Source organism: Oncorhynchus clarkii, chromosome 20, assembly GCF_045791955.1.
Source record: "Oncorhynchus clarkii lewisi isolate Uvic-CL-2024 chromosome 20, UVic_Ocla_1.0, whole genome shotgun sequence".
Lineage (NCBI taxonomy): Eukaryota > Metazoa > Chordata > Actinopteri > Salmoniformes > Salmonidae > Oncorhynchus > Oncorhynchus clarkii.
This window is the reverse complement of record NC_092166.1, coordinates 58,931,486-58,952,045: the sequence shown is the minus strand read 5'-3', so window position 1 is coordinate 58,952,045 and position 20,560 is coordinate 58,931,486. Positions and strand designations below refer to the sequence as shown.

The window sequence follows — 20,560 nt, the reverse complement described above, 5'->3', positions numbered from 1 at the left end:
ACACATATGGAATCATGTAGTAACCAAAAAAGTGTTAAACAAATCAAAATATATTTTATATTTGAGATTCTTCAAAGTCTCCACCCTTTGCCTTGATGACAGCTTTGCACAGTTTTGATGTCTTCATTATTGTCCGTCAATGTAGAAAATAATAAGAATAAAGAAAAACCCTGGAATGAGTAGGTGTGTCCAAACGTATGTCTGGTACTGTGTATATATATATATACAAAACATTAAGAACACCTTCCTAATATTGAGGCACCCCCCCCCCCTTTTGCTCTCAGAACAGTCTCAATTCATCAGGGCATGGACTCTACAAGGTGTCAAAAGCGTTCCACAGGGATGCTGGCCCATATTGACTCCAATGCTTCCCACACTTGGCTGGGTGTCCTTTGGGTGATGCACCATTCTTAATACACACAGGAAACTGTTGAGCATGAAAAACTCAGCAGCGTTGCAGTTCTTGACACACTCAAACCAGTGTGTCTGGCACCTACTACGACCCTGTTCAAAGGGATTTAAACATTTTGTCTTGCCCATTCACCCTCTGAATGGCACACATACACAATCCATGTCTTAATTGTCTAACCTAAATTGTTTAACCTGTCTCCTCCCCTTCATCTACATGGATTGAAGTGGATTTAATGTGACATCAATAAGGGATGATAGCTTTCACCTGGATTCACCTGTGCAGTCCATGTCATGGAAAGTGCAGGTGTTTTTGATGTTTTGTACACTCAGTGTATATATATATTGTGCATTCGGAAAGTATTCAGACCCCTTCACTTGTTCCACGTTTTGTTACGTTAGAGCCTTATTCTAAAATTGAATAAAATACATTTTTCCTCATAATTTTACACACAATACCACATAAAAACTAAAACAGGATTATGTCAAGGCATGGATCTGGGTTAGGGTACCAAAACATTTCTGCAGCAATGAAGGTCCCCAAGAACACAGTGGCCTCCATCATTCTTAAATGGAAGAAGTTTGGAACCACCAAGACTCTTCTTAGAGCTGGCCGCCCGGCCAAACTGATCAACCGGGGGAGAATGGCCTTGGTCAGGGAGATGTTTATATATCTGGCATTACTCATCTCAAATGTATACACTGTATTCTATACTATTCTGTGGTATCTTAGTCACTTAATGTTTACATATATTGCATTACTCATCTCATATGTATATACTGTATTATATACTATTCTATGTATCAAATCTAATTTTATTTGTCACATACACATGGTTAGCAGATGTTAATGCCAGTGTAGCGAAATGCTTGTGCTTCTAGTTCCGACAATGCAGTAATAACCTACGAGTAATCTAACCTAACAATTCCACAACTACTACCTTATACACACAAGTGTAAAGGAATGAAGAATATGTACATAAAAATATATGAATGAGTGATGGTACAGAACGGCATAGGCAAGATGCAGTAGATGGTATCGAGTACAGTATATACATATGAGATGAGTAATGTATGTAAACATTATATGAAGTGGCATTGTTTAAAGTGGTTAGTGAATCATTTTTTTTCGTCAATTTTTACATTGTTAATGTGGCTGGAGTTGAGTCAGTATGTTGGCAGCAGCCACTCAATGTTAGTGGTGGATGTTTAACAGTCTGATGTCCTTGAGATAGAAGCTGTTTTTCAGTCTCTCAGTCCCTGCTTTGATGCACCTGTACTGACCTCGCCTTCTGGATGATAGCGGGGTGAACAGGCAGTGGCTCGGGTAGTTGTTGTCCTTGATGATCTTTATGGCCTTCCTGTGACATCGGGTGGTGTAGGTATCTTGGGTTCCGGCGCCGACAGAGATGGCCGCCTCGCTTCGCGTTCCTAGGAAACTATGCAGTTTTTTGTTTTTTTTACGTGTTATTTCTTACATTGGTACCCCAGGTCATCTTAGGTTTCATTACATACAGTCGAGAAGAACTACTGAATATAAGAGCAGCGTCAACTCACCATCAGTACGACCAAGAATATGACTTTCGCGAAGCGGATCCTGTGTTCTGCCTTTCACCCAGGACAACGGAATGGATCTCAGCCGTCGACCCAAAAAAACTACTTCGTAAAAGGGGGAAACGGAGCGGTCTTCTGGTCAGACTCCGGAGACGGGCACATCGTGCACCACTCCCTAGCATTCTTCTCGCCAATGTCTAGTCTCTTGACAACAAGGTTGATGAAATCCGAGCAAGGGTAGCATTCCAGAGGGACATCAGAGACTGTAACGTTCTTTGCTTCACGGAAACATGGCTCACTGGAGAGACGCTATCGGAGTCGGTGCAGCCAGATGGTTTCTACACGCATCGCGCAGACAGAAACAAACATCTTTCTGGTAAGAAGAGGGGCGGGGGCGTATGCTTCATGGTTAACGTGACGTGGTGTGATCATAACAACATACAGGTACTCAAGTCCTTCTGTTCACCTGATTTAGAATTCCTCACAATCAAATGTCGACCGCATTATCTACCAACGGAATTCTCTTCGATTATAATCACAGCCGTATATATTCCCCCCCAAGCAGACACATCGATGGCTCTGAACAAACTTTATTTGACTCTTTGCAAACTGGAATCCATTTATCCGGAGGCTGCATTCATTGTAGCTGGGGATTTTAACAAGGCTAATCTGAAAACAAGACTCCCTAAATTTTATCAGCATATCGACTGCGCAACCAGGGCTGGAAAAACCTTGGATCACTGCTATTCTAACTTCCGCGACACATATAAGGCCCTGCCCCGCCCTCCTTTCGGAAAAGCTGACCACGACTCCATTTTGTTGATCCCTGCCTACAGACAGAAACTAAAACAAGAAGCTCCCGCACTGAGGTCTGTTCAACGCTGGTCCGACCAATCGGATTCCACACTCCAAGACTGCTTCCATCACGTGGACTGGGATATGTTTCGTATTGCGTCAGACAACAACATTGACGAATACGCTGATTCGGTGAGCGAGTTCATTAGAACGTGCGTTGAAGATGTCGTTCCCATAGCAACGATTAAAACATTCCCAAACCAGAAACCGTGGATTGATGGCAGCATTCGAGTGAAACTGAAAGCCCGAACCACTGCTTTTAATCAGGGCAAGGTGACCGGAAACATGACCGAATACAAACAGTGTAACTATTCCCTCCGCAAGGCAATCAAACAAGCTAAGCGTCAGTATAGAGACAAAGTAGAATCTCAATTCAACGGCTCAGACACAAGAGGTATGTGGCAGGGTCTACAGTCAATCACAGATTACAAAAAGAAAACCAGCCCCGTCACGGACCAGGATGTCTTGCTCCCAGGCAGACTAAATAACTTTTTTGCCCGCTTTGAGGACAATACAGTGCCACTGACACGGCCCGCAACTAAAACATGCAGACTCTCCTTCACTGCAGCCGTCGTGAGGAAAACATTTAAACGTGTCAACTGGGTACTGGACTTCCTGACGGGCCGCCCTCCTGACGGGCCGCCCCCAGGTGGTGAGGGTAGGCAACAACATTTCCACCCCGCTGATCCTCAACACTGGGGCCCCACAAGGGTGCGTTCTGAGCCCTCTCCTGTACTCCCTGTTCACCCACGACTGCGTGGCCACGCACGCCTCCAACTCAATCATCAAGTTTGCGGACGACACAACAGTGGTAGGCTTGATTACCAACAACGACGAGACGGCCTACAGGGAGGAGGTGAGGGCCCTCGGAGTGTGGTGTCAAGAAAATAACCTCACACTCAACGTCAACAAAACTAAGGAGATGATTGTGGACTTCAGGAAACAGCAGAGGGAAGTTTTAAATAATAATAAAAGTAAGTTTTAAATTCCTCGGCGTACACATCACAGACAAACTGAATTGGTCCAGCCACACAGACAGCATCGTGAAGAAGGCGCAGCAGCGCCTCTTCAACCTCAGGAGGCTGAAGAAATTCGGCTTGTCACCAAAAGCACTCACAAACTTCTACAGATGCACAATTGAGAGCATCCTGTCGGGCTGTATCACCGCCTGGTACGGCAACTGCTCCGCCCACAACCGTAAGGCTCTCCAGAGGGTAGTGAGGTCTGCACAACGCATCACCGGGGGCAAACTACCTGCCCTCCAGGACACCTACACCACCCGAAGGCCATAAAGATCATCAAGGACAACAACCACCCGAGCCACTGCCTGTTCACCCCGCTATCAACCCGCTATCATCCAGAAGGCGAGGTCAGTACAGGTGCATCAAAGCTGGGACCGAGAGACTGAAAAACAGCTTCTATCTCAAGGCCATCAGACCGTTAAACAGCCACCACTAACATTAAGTGGCTGCTGCCAACACACTGACTCAACTCCAGCCACTTTAATAATGGGAATTGATAGGAAATGATGTAAAATATATCACTAGCCACTTTAAACAATGCTACCTAATATAATGTTTACATACCCTACATTATTCATCTCATATGTATATGTATATACTGTACTCTATATCATCTACTGCATCTTTATGTAATACATGTATCACTAGCCACTTTAACTATGCCACTTTGTTTACATACTCATCTCATATGTATATACTGCACTCAATACCATCTACTGTATCTTGCCTATGCCGCTCTGTACCATCACTCATTCATATATCTTTATGTACATATTCTTTATCCCCTTACACTTGTGTCTATAAGGTAGTAGTTTTGGAATTGTTAGCTAGATTACTTGTTGGTTATTACTGTATTGTCGGAACTAGAAGCACAAGCATTTCGCTACACTCGCATTAACATCTGCTAACCATGTGTATGTGACAAATAAAATTTGATTTGATTTGATTTCTTAGTCCACTCTGAGATCGATCATCCATAAGTATATAGTCTTAATTCATTCCAACTTAGATTTGTGTGTATTGGGTATATGTTGTGTAATTTGTTAGATATTACTGCACTGTCGGAGCTAGAAGCACAAGCATTTCGCTACACTCGCAATAACATCTGCTAGTCGCGTGTATGTGACCAATAAAATGTGATTTGATTTGAACCTGATGGTCACTCTGACAGAGCTCCAGAGTTCCTCTGTGGAGATGGGAGAACCATCCAGAAGGACAAGCATCTCTGCAGCACGCCACCAATCAGGCCTTTATGGTAGAGTGGCCAGATCGAAGCCACTCCTCAGTAAAAGGCACATGACAACCCGCTTGGAGTTTGCCAAAAGTCACCGAAAGAACTCACACACCATGAGAAACAAGATTCTCTGGTCTGGTGAAACCAAGATTGAACTCTTTGGCCTGAATGCCAAGCGTCATGTCTGGAGGAAACCAGGCACCGCTCATCACCTGGCCTATACCATCCCTACGGTGAAGCATGGTGGTGGCAGCATCATGTTATCAGCGGCAGGGACTGGGAGACTATTCAGGTTTGAGGCAAAGATGAATGGAGCAAAGTACAGAGAGATCCTAAATTAAATTCTGCTCCAGAAGGCTTAGGACCTCAGACTGGGGCGAATGTTCACCTTCCAACGGGACAACGACCCTAAGCACACAGTCAAGACAACACTGGAGTGGCTTCTGGACAAGTGTCTGAATGTCCTTTAGTGGCCCAGCCTAAGTTCAAACCCGATCTCTGGAGAGACCTGAAAATAGTTGTGCAGTGACGCTCCCCATCCAACCTGACAGAGCTTGAGAGGATCTGCAGAGAAGAATGGGAGAAACTCCCTCAAGAAGACTCACGGTTGTAATCGCTGCCAAAGGTGCTTCAACAAAGTACTGAGTAAAGGGTCTGAATTATGTACATGTGATATTTCAGTTTTTTATTTTTAATAAATTAGTAAATGTTTATAAAAACATATTTTTGCTTTGTCATTATGGGGTATTGTGTGTAAATTGATGAGGGAAAAAACAATTTAATCAAATTTAGAATAAGGCTGTAATGTAACAAAATGTGAAAAAGCTGAAGGGGTTTTGAAACTTTCCGAATGCACTATATATGACAAATAGCAAATAATTTGGACATAATATTTGGATTTGATGAGATTCCTGTCATGTGTCTTTCTTCCAGATTGTTGATTTGCTGATGTACCTGTCCATCTCTCCCTCTCCTAGGTGCAGCTCGGCTGGTGGGCGGGACATCGTCAGGAAGTGGACGTGTGGAGGTGTACCTGAATGGCCAGTGGGGGGCAGTGTGTGACTCTCATTGGACAGACAGAGATGCCAGTGTGATCTGCAGACAGCTGGGACTGGGGTAAGAGGGATATGTGTGGTAAGAGTGTGTATGTTTGAGCGCCTCCTCATCAAGATCGGCATTGTAGTATCGCAGCATTTCCATTTCATCTGTAAGATGAAGATCAGTAAGATTGTTAGTGTTTGTCCTCAGTGAGATTGGCACAGCGTTGCAGAACTCCCGGTTTGGCTCGGGCTCCGGTCTCTTCCACTATGAGCGGCTGGGTTGCCGTGGTGATGAGAGCTCCATCAGCCAATGCCGGAGCAGGACATTTGTTACCGGGGATTGTAGCCATGGAAACGAGGCAGGAGTGGTGTGTGCTCCACCAGAAGGTCAGTAGAAAGCATCGGGAGCTAGAGAGAAGGGAAAAAAGTGCATATTGTTACGTCTTGACCCTACTTAGCATCCATATTGGGTTATTGTTTCCTCCCCTAGGCAGTGGTCCTCCTCTACGATTGGTTGGAGGAGAGGAAGACTTTGAGGGGCGTGTTGAGGTGTTCCATGGCGGTAGGTGGGGCTCCGTCTGCGATGACCAATGGGACGACAGAGATGCAGAGGTGGTCTGTCGACAGCTGGGCTTCGGGTGAATATATGTGTGTGTGTGTGTGTGTGTGTTTACGTGCGCACAAGAGAGAGAGAGAGAGGAGACAGAGGGAATCTGTAGTAGCATTTATACTCAGCTAGAGGAAGAGTCATTATTGTGGTTTTGACACATTGATGTACACATGTGTTTAGGGGTGTGGCGAAGGCCTGGTCATGGGCCCACTTCGGACAGGGCTCAGGTCCCATTCAATTGGACGCCGTAAGGTGTACAGGAAATGAACTCTTCTTGGACCAGTGTCTTCATGGAGACTGGGAACAACACAACTGTGACCATATGGAAGATGCAGGGGTGTCCTGCAGCCCCTACACAGGTACACACACACACACACACACACACACACACACACACACACACACACACACACACACACACACACACACACACACACACACACACACACATATCCTGAAAACAGATATAACATGCACACAAATGACTGTGTGTGTGTGTTCCAGACGGTGTGGTCCGGTTGGTAGGAGGAGACAGTCCATGGGAGGGTCGTGTGGAGGTGTTCCACTCTGGGGACTGGGGTTCGGTGTGCGACGACCACTGGACTCAACAACACGCACAGGTGGTCTGTCGACAGCTCGGATACAGGTGTGTGGGTGTGTACTTTCCTTTGCAGACATGGCCACACTTGGAAGAGACAATAGTGCCCGTGTTGAATTTCATTGTTGTTGATTCCTGTAACTAGGGAGTCTCCACTCTGTTCATGTTTTAAAGGTAGACTCAGTGATATGACAACATCATAAATGTCAGAGCTTTATGGTAATCAACAACTACCAAGTTGTACCTTGAAGTTGAAGTAATTTCGTGGTCCACCTCTAGGGGCCATGCTGACGTCATGGCTGACAGAACGTTTGGCGAGGGTTCCGGGCTCATCCTATTGGACGACGTTCGTTGTGAGGGGACGGAGTCATCCCTGCTGGACTGTCACCATGGCATATGGGGCCGTAGCGACTGTTCCCATGGAGAGGACGTGGGCGTCCGTTGCAGAGCCGGCGCTAAAGAAGAAGAGACCAATGAGGTCCCGGCTGTTGCACCTGCCACAGGTGAGCCTGACAATATGGCCAAACTTCCATCCAGCCCTTTTTTTCTGGGGCCCAGTGACTACAAAGAAATATGTGATTTGTATCATGTCTGTGTGTTGCAGGTCCCCTGGTGCGTCTGGTAGGGGGTGGTAGCCATAAGGAAGGTCGTGTGGAGGTGTATCTCCATGGAGACTGGGGAAGTATCTGTGACTCAGGCTGGAGCAACCTGAATGCCGCCGTGGTCTGCAGACAGCTGGGCCACAGGTGAGTGTGTGTGTTTGTGTGCTTTAGTGTGCACAGACCTACAGTTGAAGTCGGAAGTTTACATACACCTTAGTCAAATACATTTAAACTCAGTTTTTCACTATTCCTGACATTTAATTCTAGTAAAAATTCCCTGTATTAGGTCAGTTAGGATCACCACTTTATTTTAAGAATGTGAAATGTCAGAATAATAGTAGAGAGAGTGATTTATTTCAGTTTTAATTTATTTAATCACATTCCCAGTGGGTCAGAAGTTTACATACACTCAATTAGTATTTAGTATTATTGCCTTTAAATGGTTTAACTTGGGTAAAACATTTCGGGTAGCCTTCCACAAGCTTCCCACAATAAGTTGGATGAATTCTGGCCCTGCCTCCTGACAGAGCTTGTGTAACTGAATCATGTTTGTAGGCCTCCTTGCTCGCACACACTTTTTCAGTTCTGCCCACACATTTTCTATAGGATTGAGGTCAGGGCTTTGTGATGGCAACTCCAATACCTTGATTTTGTTGTCCTTAAGCCCTTTTGCCACAACTTTGGAAGTATGCTTGGGGTCGTTGTCCATTTGGAAGACCCATTTGGGACCAAGCTTTAACTTCCTGACTGATGTCTTGAGATGTTGCTTCAATATATCCACAACATTTTACAGCCTCATGATGCCATCTATTTTGTGAAGTGCACCAATCCCTCCTGCAGCAAAGCACCCCCACAACATGATGCTGCCACCTCTGTGCTTTTTTTCCTACAAACATAACGATGGTCATTATGGCCAAACAGTTCTATTTTTGTTTCATCAGACCAGAGGATATTTCGCCAAAAAGTACAATCTTTGTCCCCATGTACAGTTGCAAACCGTAGTCTGGCTTTTTTTAATGGTGGTTTTGGAGCAATGGCTTCTTCCTTGCTGAGCTGCCTTTCAGGTTATGTCGATATAGGACTCGTTTTACTATGGATATAGATACTTTTGTACCTGTTTCCTCCAGCATCTTCACAAGGTCCTTTGCTGTTGTTCTGGGATTGATTTGCACTTTTCGCACCACAGTACGTATGTTCATCTCTAGGAGACAGAACGTGTCTCCTTCCTGAACGGTATGATGGCTGCGTGGTCCCGTGGTGTTTATACTTGCGTACTATTGTTTGTACAGATGAATGTGGTACCTTCAGGCGTTTGAAATTGCTCCCAAGGATGAACTAGACTTGTGGAGGTCTACACATTTTTTTCTGAGTTCTTGGCTGATTTCTTTTGATTTTCCCATGATGTCAAGCAAAGAGGCCCTGAGTTTGAAGGTAGGCCTTGAAATACATCCACAGGTACACCTCCAATTGACTCAAATGATGTCAATTAGCCTATCAGAAGCTTCTAAAGCCATGACATAATTTTCTAGAATTTTCCAAGCTGTTTAAAGGCACAGTCAACTTAGTGTATGTAAACTTCTGACCCACTGGAATTGTGATACAGTGAATTATACGTGAAATAATCTGTCTGTAAACTATTGTTGGGAAAATTACTTGTGTCATGCACAAAGTAGATGTCCTAACCGACTTGCCAAAACTATAGTTTGTTAACAAGTAATTTGTGGAGTTGTTGAAAAACAAGTTTTAATGACTCCAACATAAGTGTATGTAAACTTCTGACTTCAACTTTATGTGTGTTGAAGTAATTGTGTATTCAGTCTATCCAGCATTTTCAATGTTTCTTATAAATTATCTCAGTCTATCATCCTCACACTCCCACCCTTTCTCGTCCCCCTCTCCCTCAGTGGTCATGCGGTAGTGGTGGGTGGTTTCGGTCGGGGAAAGGGTCCCGTCCACCTGGACCAGGTGAGGTGTAGGGGGAAGGAGGACTTCCTGGGGGAGTGTCCATCTCTGGGCCGGAGCCCTGAGGGCTGCAGACAGAGAGAGGATGCAGCGGTGAGCTGTGACCCCGCCCCCCAGGCAACAGAGGGCCAAGTCAGGCCAAGTGAGCGCACCTGTGGAGTGAGGAAGGTTGTGGAGGAAGGGAACAAGAGGAAGAGTGGAGTGGGAGGAGGAGGAGAGAATATACTCGGGTAAGAGAAGCTTTACCTACTGTTCAGATGTGCAGTACAGTATATCATACATGAGAACACATATACACATCTCCCCCTCTTCTCTAGCACGTCGTGGCCGTGGCAGGTGTCAGTGTGGTTGGGTTCTGAGGGGAAAGATGGCCATCCTATTTGCAGCGGAACTCTGATCACTCCCTGCTGGGCCCTCGCCTCCGCTCACTGCTTCACCAGGTGAGAGCACTTCTCCTTTGTCTTTTCTCCACTCTTTTCCGGACATTTGTTTGCTCATTAGTTTTTGTTGCTCACGTCTTCTTTCTCTGCCTACATTTCTCCCCATCCAATTATCTGTCCCCCTTTTCAAAATCCTTACTCCCCCTATCTCTCCTTTGTCTCTCGCTCTCTCTCACACTCCATCTCTCTCACTCCATCCTCTAGGTTTGGTATTGACCCGTCCCACTACGTTGTGCGCGTGGGGGGTTCTGACCGAACTCTGACCCTGGAGAAAGTGGTGGTCCACAGGAAGTTCAGGTCAGATCAGGGCCCTGGGGGTCATGACCTGGCCCTGCTGAGGGTGCCCAGCCCCAAGGGTCACTGTTTGACTTTTGACCCCCACACCAATGCTGCCTGCCTCCCCACCCCGGAAACTGCGGGTGGCAAGACCCCCTCCTCCTGCATCGCTGCGGTTACCGCAGGCTGGGACGGCCCAGGTACGCCTCACCTTCCACTCCCTCAACTCTGATCTCTCAACTACATCCTCGGAGGACATTGATTTGTGGTTTAGCATTGCCAACTTTTTTCTCTCTCTTTCCTTCCTACTGTACATCCAGTCTCCCCATTCACTCACAATCTCTTACTCTTCCTCCAACCACTCCCCTTGTCCCTTCACAGATGCTGTGCTACAGTCCTGGGTACCCCTCCTGTCGTCATGGCAGTGTAAGAAGCGTTATGGGGATGGTTACTCTTCCCACGGCACGCTATGTGCCGGCAGCCCCCCTGACACACGCCGTCTCCACAAGAACAACGGTTGCCAAGGCAACTGGGGTGGCGGGCTGGTGTGCCAGGGAGATGAGGGGCGATGGGTGTTGACCGGGATTGTCTCCGGGGGTTACGGTTGCAGTGACCCCTCAACCCCGGCCCTCTACACACGGGTCGGCCGGTTCCGACGCTGGATCGAGGAGGTCACACAGCGGGAGCAGAACACACACAGTCAGGAGCACGAGGAGCTCACACACACGGAGGAGCGGAGCATACTCGCATACGTTTATGACGAGCTGCAACACACACACTCCCAAGAGCAGAGTACACACACTGATGATCAATTCATACACACACAGCATAACAATATCCATACACACGATCACAATGAGCATAAACACACTCACACTCACAATCTGCAAAGCAACACTCCCAATGAGCTCAAACACACACACAATCAGCATGCACATACACACACTCACGATACCCGCGAAGCTGTCACTCACACACACGCCCTGGTCTGATCGATGACACGCCATTGGCTCACCGGCCGTGCCATGTGACTTTCCGAGGAAGAGGAGGAAGAATGGATGATAAAGTAGGAAGAGGAGGGGGAGAAAGAGGAAAAGACATCAGAGATCAGAGATCCTCCTCTCCTTCTGCCTCCTGACCCAGACGTTGTAAACCTCTAATATTCATATCAACTCTGTCTGATTATTATCATAACTTAGCTGTGGTGTGTGTGTTACGCTAGCTGTGGGGTGTGTATGTGTAACACTAGCTGTGATGTGTGTGTGTTACACTAGCTGTGGGGTGTGTGTGTGTTACGCTAGCTGTTTGGTGTGTGTGTTACGCTAGCTGTGGGGTGTGTGTGTAGCGCTAGCTGTGGGTTGTGTGTGTAACGCTAGATGTGGGTTGTGTGTGTGTTACGCTAGCTGTGGGGTGCGTGTGTTACGCTAGCTGTGGGGTGTGTGTGTTACGCTAGCTGTGGGTTGTGTGTGTGTTAAGCTAGCTGTGGGTTGTGTGTGTTACGCTAGCTGTTTGGTGTGTGTGTGTGTTACGCTAGCTGTGGGGTGTGTGTGTAACACTAGCTGTGGGGTGTGTGTGTTACGCTAGCTGTGGGTTGTGTGTGTAACGCTAGCTGTGGTGTGTGTGTGTGTGTTACGCTAGCTGTGGGGTGTGTGTGTTACGCTAGCTGTGGGTTGTGTCTGTGTTACGCTAGCTGTGGGGTGTGTGTGTTACGCTAGCTGTGGGGTGTGTATATTACGCTAGCTGTGGGTTGTGTGTGTGTTACGCTAGCTGTGGGTTGTGTGTGTGTTACGCTAGCTGTGGGGTGCGTGTGTTACGCTAGCTGTGGGTTGTGTGTGTGTTACGCTAGCTGTGGAGTGTGTTACACTAGCTGTGGGGTGTATGTTACACTAGCTGTGGTTTGTGTGTGTTACGCTAGCTGTTTGGTGTGTGTGTGTTACGCTAGCTGTGGGTTGTGTGTGTGTTACGCTAGCTGTGGGGTGCATGTGTTACGCTAGCTGTGGGTTGTGTGTGTGTTACGCTAGCTGTGGGGTGTGTGTGTTACGCTAGCTGTGGGTTGTGTGTGTGTTACGCTAGCTGTGGGGTGTGTGTGTTACGCTAGCTGTGGGTTGCGTGTGTTATGCTAGCTGTGGGTTGTGTATGTGTTACGCTAGCTGTGGGGTGTGTGTGTTACACTAGCTGTGTGTGTGTGTTATGCTAGCTGTGAGTTGTGTGTGTTACGCTAGCTGTGGGGTGTGTGTGTTACGCTAGCTGTGGGTTGTGTGTGTTACGCTAGCTGTGGGGTGTGTGTGTGTTACGCTAGCTGTGGTTTTTGTGTTTAACGCTAGCTGTGGTGTGTGTGTTATGCTAGCTGTGGTTTGTGTGTGTTACGCCAGCTGTGGGGTGTGTGTTTAACGCTAGCTGTGGTGTGTGTGTTATGCTAGCTGTGGTTTGTGTGTGTTACGCTTGGTTTCGGGGTGTGTGTTTAACCCTAGCTGTGGTGTGTGTCTGTGTTATGCTAGCTGTGGGGTGTATGTTTGTGTGACTGTGTTAAGCTAGGTGGGGGTGTGTGTGTGATATGCTAGCTGTGAGGTGTGTGTGTTTATGTGTGTGTTATGCTAGCTGTGGTGTGTGTGTGTTTTGCTAGCTGTGGGGTGTGTATGTTAAGCTGGCTGTGGGGTGTGTATGTTACGCTAGCTCTGGGTTGTGTGTGTGTTACGCTAGCTGTGGGGTGTGTGTGTGTTATGCTAGCTGTGGGTTGTGTGTGTGTTACCCTAGCTGTGGGTTGTGTGTGTGTTACGCTAGTTGTGGAGTGTGTGTGTTACACTAGCTGTGTGGTGTGTAGGTTAAGCTAGCTGTGGGTTGTGTGTGTGTTACGCTAGCTGTGGGTTGTGTGTGTGTGTCACGCTAGCTGTGGGGTGTGTGTGTTACGCTAGCTGTGGGGTGGATGTGTGTGTGTTATGTTAGCTGTGGGGTGTGTGTGTGTTATGTTAGCTGTGGGGTGTGTGTGTGTGTGTGTGTGTGTGTGTGTGTGTGTGTGTGTGTGTGTGTGTGTGTGTTACACTAGCTGTGGGGTGTGTGTGTTAAGCTAGTTGTGGGGTGTGTGTGTTACACAAGCTGTGGTGTGTGTGTTTTTTAGCTAGCTGTGGGGTGTGTTTGTTACACTAGCTGTGGTGTGGGTGTGTGTGTTACGTTAGTTGTGGGGTGTGTGTGTTACGCTGGCTGTGGTGTGTGTTTGTGTGTTATGTTAACTGTGGGGTGTGTTTGTTACGCTAGCTGTGGTGTGGGTGTGTGTGATATACTAGCTGTGGGGGTGTGTGTGTTACACTAGCTGTGGGGGTGTGTTAGTTATGCTAGCTGTGGGGGGGGGGGGTTACGCTAGCTGTGGGGTGTGTGCGCGTATGGGTGCCATATGTGTGTGTGTGGAGGGGAGGTGGGATCCTATATTGATCATGTTTAGACAACATGTCTTTTCTCTGACAGTGGGTTTGGCTTTTTTATGATTGGTCTTATGATGCCCTATTTAAATGTAAAGTCCATCCAGACTGATTGGTTATTCCTTAACCAGTGGTAAAAAAAATGCTGTTCTTCAAAAGCTGTTCTGGACCATCTAATACCACGGTTGTATTTCTGAAGATGCTATTTCATTTACCTGGGAAATGGACTGGACTTTCTCTTCTTTCGAATGTGAACTGGACAACTCTTCTTCTCTCCTTTCAAATAAACTGGACATTCTTGGGGGCTTAAAGCCGGACTCTTTGGGGGACAGCAGTTAAGCCTTGAAGTGTGGGCCAGTGACCTGAGCTTAATGGTTCCAGTTCCCAGATTGCATCTGCCGCTGTGCCCTTGAGGAAGACACTTTACTGTTAGATCAAATTGCTCCAGGGATTCTACACTGTGGCATACCCTGTGCCTCTCAACCGCACTGCAACATCACAAAAAAGGACAATACAATTGTATGCTACTGTACTCTACTCTGTTCTACTCCTAATGTACTATGTTCTTCTCTCTCCTGTCAAAGCCATAGAGCCAAGGGATAGATGGATCATATTCATTATTTTCTACTGATCTCCCTGAACTGTTCTAGTTGTTAACATTGTCTGTAAATAGTTCTGATTGTTTGTGTGTTGCATTAATTATTGTCTTATTCCGATGGCCAAACAGTTAGACTTCCTGTAGTTGAATGTTCCTGTCTCTGTTCTCTGAGCGAATGTGTGTGATCTAACCAGTAGACGGCTATGTTGTCGTATATTCAGAGCCATAATTTATCGTACGCTTGAGGGAGAAGTTGTCCCTAACCACCGATCTAGGATCAGATTAGCCAACTCCAAAGCTTAGCCATTGGGGAGGATACAAAAATATATGACCCAGGAGCAGTGGTTAGGGACAATGGCTCCCAACCCCAGACAGTATATGACCATGATTGTTTTCTGTTCTTGTTTTTTACTGGATGGACTTCCTCATTCGTGTGCTGTGCCCTGGTGTTGTGTAGCGTATTGTATTCTATAACTAATTGTTTCTCTCAAACAGGAAATGCTCCTATGCCTCTTTTTTGAATCCTCTACAGACGCCTACCTATCCAGTAACATGATGTGGTATACACTATATAATCGTTTCATGAGACTCCTCCCTGATGCTTGAATAAAACACTGTCCAGAGAATCATATTAAGTCAATGTAAATACAGTATTTCCATAGCTGGACATATTCCACCAAACCCGCATTGCATACTGTACACAGTGTCTGTGCGCACATAGGCAGCAGTAGTTTGTAAACGCAGGCACTGCGTAAACAATGCTTTTGCGGGTTTGATTGAATCCCGGCCAGAGGATTCATGTCTCTGTTTAACGCTGTGAAGAGTCTGACTCAGTAGAAATGTACTGAAACACGGTGGACTATTAAAAGAGAGCAGGTCCTGTGTTGGTCTCGATGTGGACTTTTCTTTAATAAAACAGCTGCTTGATGGGTAGGTCCTGTGTTGAGCTGTATGTGGCTGTAGTGGTCCTTACCTCATAGTAACACCTGGGACGGGGGGGGACGGGGGGGGACTGTCCCTTTAAGAGCTGGAGTTGAGTGACACCGATTAGCTAAAAGTGTGAATGAGTGGGTTACAGGGGCGAAAACGAAAGGAAACGAGGAGTAAAGTTGTGGTGGAAAACAGGAATCCCCTAGACTCGTTTTTAGTCGGAGTGATGGGTTTGGACCAATGTAACCTGGGAGATCCTTTTGATGTCTAGTTAAATGTCATCGATGCGTTGGGTGACGTGGCGTCAGTGAGGGTCACAAGAAGTGGGCTCATTTGGATTTCATGTGTGTCTGCGGAGCAGAAGAATCATACATTAGGCCTCAAGAAGATATATGAGTGGAATGTTTTGTGTATGGCTCTTCAAAGCAGAGCGCCTATAAAGGCGGTTCTCTCTGGGCCGGCCTATAAAGTGTGAAGATGTAACACCTAAGGAAGTAGGTGGAGTGGTTGGCGCATGCTGACTGACCCGTATGGTAGATAAAATGAATTTATTCACTCTATCCATGTACAGATGAAGTCGGAAGTTTACATACACCTTCGCCAAATATATTTAAACTCAGTTTTTCACAATTCCCGACATTTAATCCTAGTAAGAATTCCCTGTTTTAGGTCAGTTAGGATCACCACTTTATTTTAAGAATGTGAAATGTCAGAATAATAGTAGAGAGTGATTTATTTCAGCTTTTATTTTATCATTCCCAGTGGATCAGAAGTTTACATACACTCAATTAGTATTTGGTAGCATTGTCATTAAATTGTTTAACTTGGGTCAAACGTTTTGGGTAGCTTTCCACAAGCTTCCCACAATAAGTTGGGTGAATTTTGGCCCATTCTGCCTGACAGAGCTGGTGTAACTGAGTCAGGTTTGTAGGCCTCCTTGCTCGCACACGCTTTTTCAGTTCTGCCCACAAAATGTCTATATGATTGAGGTCAGGGCTTTGTGATGGCCACTCCAATACCTTTTGTTGTCTTAAGCCATTTTGCCACCACTTTGGAAGTATGCTTTGGGTCGTTGTCCGTTTGGAAGACCCATTTGCAACCAAGCTTTAACTTCCTGACTAATGTCTTGAGATGTTGCTTCAATATATCCACATAATTTTCCTACCTCATGAAGCCATCTATTTTGTGAAGTCCACCAGTCCCTTCTGCAGCAAAGCAGCCCCACAACATGATGCTGCCACCCCTGTGCATCATGTTTGGGATGGTGTTCTTCGGCTTGCAAGCCTCCCCCTTTTTCCTCCAAACATAACAATGGTCATTATGGCCAAACAGTTATATTTTTGTTTCATCAGACCAGAGGACATTTCTCCAAAAAGTACAATCTGTGTCCCCATGTGCAGTTACAAACCGTAGTCTTTTTTATGGCGGATTTGGAGCAGTGGCTTCTTCCTTGTCGATATAGGACTCGTTTTTACTGTGGATATAGATACTTTTGTACCTGTTTCCTCCAGCATCTTCACAGGGTCCTTTGCTGCTGTTCTGGGATTGATTACACTTTTCACACCAAAATACGTTCATCTCTGGGAGACAGAACGCTTCTCCTTCCTGTGTGGTATGACGGCTGCGTGGTCCCATGGTGTTTATACTTGCGTACTATTGTTTGTACAGATGAACGTGGTACCTTCAGGCGTTTGGAAATTGCTCCCAAGGATGAACCAGACTTGTGGAGGTTTACAACTTTTTTTCTGAGGTCTTGTCTGATTTCTTTTGATTTTCCCATTTTCCCACTGAGTTTGAGGGAAGGCCTTGAAATACGTCCAGAGGTACAATTGACTCAAATGATGTCAATTAGCCTATCAGAAGCTTCTAAAGCCATTACATCATTTTCTGGAATTTTCCAAGCTGTTTTAGGGCCCAGTCAACTTAGTGTATGTAAACTTCTAACCCACTGGAATTGTGATAGAGTGAATTATAAGTGAAATAATCTGTAAAGAATTGTTGGAAAAATGACTTGTGTCATGCACAAAGTAGACTGACTTGCCAAAACTATAGTTTGTTAACAAGAAATTTGTGGAGTGGTTGAAAAACCAGTTTTAATGACTCCAACCTGTGTATGTAAACTTCCGACTTCAACTGTGTGAAGAGTCTCTCCCTTCTCACGTTGGGCTATACTGTATGAGTTGGGCTATATGAGATAGCCTGTAAGAGCCTCCGTGCACAAACCCCTTCAGTGTCATATATGCAAAAGATTTGGACACGTGTCAAGTGTATGCAGACAGGAAGAGATTCCAGTGGAGGAGGTGAAAAGAGTGGAAGGAGCGAGTAGAGCTGAAGACGCAATGGTAGGAGAGCCTACACCAGTGACTGTTTCTCAGCAACTGAGGGATCCTGATATATTGCATGTTAAAAAGGTGGACTATGTAACATTTATTATTAACCTGCACAGCAGAAATGGCGTCCTCCAGCAGTTTCCTGTCTGAAGATCAGTTCCAGTGCTCCAACTGTCTGGATGTGTTCACTGAGCCAGTCACCACATGTGGACACAACTTCAGCAAGGCCCGTTTTAGTGGATACTGACTTGTGCCAGTCTCCACTGTGTAAATGGCCTTCAAACAAGAGACCATGGGCCCTGTTTCCCAAAAGCATCTTAAAACTAAGTTTGTCGTTAAAACCATCCTTTGGTTTGAAGACGAACATAAACTTAAGATGATTTTGGGAAACCGGGCCCTGGTCTCAGTGTATATACTTGCTTTGCTGAGATTAGCACAGTAGCACGGACCAAAGCCTTGCCAAGCCTGGAGAAGTGTCCTGTGACATCTGCACTGGAACAAGGTGCAAGGCCCTGAATTCCTACCTGGAGTGTCTGATCTCTTTCTGTGAAATGCACCTGCAGCCTCATCAGAGAGTCGCAAGCATGAAGAGTTCTGCTCTGAGACAGACCACAAGACTCACCACACTGTCCTTCTAGAGGAGGTTTGGCGAGAGGAAAGCTGAACTGGGGAAGACGGGGGCACAAGTACAGCAGATGATCCATGAGTGAATCCAGATGATTCAGGAGCGTCTCCAGATGAATCAGGACATTCAATAGTGCTCAGCAAGAGAGATGCAGAGAGAGAGAGAGAGGACAGATAGCAAGCAGGTCTTCACCGATCGGATGCACTCTATTGAGAAATGCCAGGCTAGATTCACTGAAGAGAAGCAGCTCTCACACACTAAGGACCACCTTCACCAAAGTTCCCCATCCCAGTGTACCCTTCCAAACACCAAGGGCTGGTCTGAGATCAGTAATCACAGTGAGCTGTGTGTGGTGAATGTGCGGAGAGTTTTGAGGAGCTCTGTGTCTGAGCTGGAGGGGAAGGCGAGGAGAGCATTTCTTGAGCTTGGGGAGACTCTGGACCCTGATACAGCAAATACTTGGATCATCCCATCTAAGGACAAGAATCAAGTGAGAACTGGAGCAGAATAAATAATCTCCCTGACAACCCAGAGAGGTTTGTTTGGAATCGCTCTGCCCTGGGAAAGGAGGGCTTCTCGGGGAGATGCTACTATGAGGTGCAGGTGGAGAGGAATACTTGGTGGAGGTTAGGGGTGGCCAGAGAGTCCATTGACAGGAAGATGAATACACAGAGCACTAAGAATGGATACTGGAATGTGGGACTGAGGGATGAGTATGAGGCCTTCAGCTCTTCCCGTGTCACTTTCTTCTTGGCGAAGCCCCAGAAGGTGGGGCTGTTTGTGGATTATGAGGAGGGTCAGATCTCCATCTATAATGTGGAGGCCAGGTCTCATATCTACTCTTTCATTGGCTACACCTTCACTGAGAAACTCTATCCATTATTTGAAATTGGGTTAACTGATGATGAAAACTCATTGGTCGTCTCCCCCGTCAGTCACATGGCCTAGTAAACTTGTTGAGAGGAGAACTGAAAATGTTCATCCTACATCATGTTCTGTTTGCCTAGCTATGTACACTGAGTACAAAACATTAAGGACATGACATAGACTGACCTGGTGAATACAGGTGAAAGATATGATCCCTTATTGATGTCACTTGTTAAATCCACTTTAAACAGAGTAGATGGAGAGGACAGGTTAAAGAATCATTTTTAAGCCTTGAGACAATTGAGACAATGGGCCATACAAAATATTGAAATGCCTTTGAACCGGGTATGGTTGTAGGTGCCAGGCACACCAGTTTGAGTGTCCAGAACTGCAACGCTGTTGGGTTTTTCACACTCAACAGTTTCCCATGTGCATCAAGAATGGTCCACCACCCAAAGGACATCCAGCCAACTTGACACAGCTGTGGGAAGCATTAGATTTAACATGGGCCAGCATCCCTGGGGACTGCCTTCGACACCTTGTAGAGTCCATGCCCGGCGAATTGAGGCTGCTCTGAGGTCAAAGGGGAGCGCAACTCAATATTAGGAAGGTGTTCCTAATGTTTTGTATTCTCAATGTATATCAAGATGTCTAACGTTCATGGTATACTGTTTAATCTAATGTGAAGGTTAAACAGAATACATACTTGACTAAGCTCTAAGAAGGAATGAGTGACTGGTATCGAGTTCTCTCTCTAAATATGTTATCTAATTCCACCGAATCATACACCATTCATCTGACAGAAAGGGCAGGTTTTCTGCATTTATTGACACGAATCTGTTCCCTGTTCTTCTAAGTATATGAAGCGCTAACGCCCCCTTTTGGCCTCAGATAGTACTGTTCTTCAGTGGCTGACCTTGAGAGCTGTATCTTAGCCCAGGGCACCAGGTCAGATTGAACAATGACAATATGACTATTGAAGTTCCCTTTGGAGACCAGGGGTAATTCGCAATAGTCTTTCCTCTTCTGCTTGGACATTCAAGTGCAGCTTAGACATTCATCCTTTGTGCATTGTCAGTTTTCATAGAGAGACGGTGTGTTTCTGCACTGTGATAGAATATAATAAGAGTAAAGTAGAGCAGGGAGTGGAATGAAGGGACATGTACTTTAATATCACGATCTAGTCAGTGAACAAG

The 20,560-nt window shown here is 46.1% G+C and overlaps 1 protein-coding gene across 1 annotated transcript in view; it reads left to right on the top strand.

Moving 5' to 3' along the window:
• Positions 1-15,545, top strand: part of LOC139375605 (neurotrypsin-like) — a 41,115-nt gene extending 25,570 nt beyond the window's left edge. Inside the window, exons 4-14 of the mRNA XM_071117395.1 lie at positions 6,051-6,189; positions 6,322-6,500; positions 6,604-6,751; positions 6,904-7,082; positions 7,228-7,369; positions 7,601-7,824; positions 7,926-8,067; positions 9,828-10,115; positions 10,203-10,325; positions 10,530-10,801; positions 10,983-15,545. Coding sequence (XP_070973496.1) covers positions 6,051-6,189; positions 6,322-6,500; positions 6,604-6,751; positions 6,904-7,082; positions 7,228-7,369; positions 7,601-7,824; positions 7,926-8,067; positions 9,828-10,115; positions 10,203-10,325; positions 10,530-10,801; positions 10,983-11,593 — 2,447 coding nt within the window. The 3' untranslated portion in view covers positions 11,594-15,545. The remainder of the gene's footprint in view (positions 1-6,050; positions 6,190-6,321; positions 6,501-6,603; positions 6,752-6,903; positions 7,083-7,227; positions 7,370-7,600; positions 7,825-7,925; positions 8,068-9,827; positions 10,116-10,202; positions 10,326-10,529; positions 10,802-10,982) is intronic.
• The last annotated feature ends 5,015 nt before the right edge of the window (positions 15,546-20,560 follow it).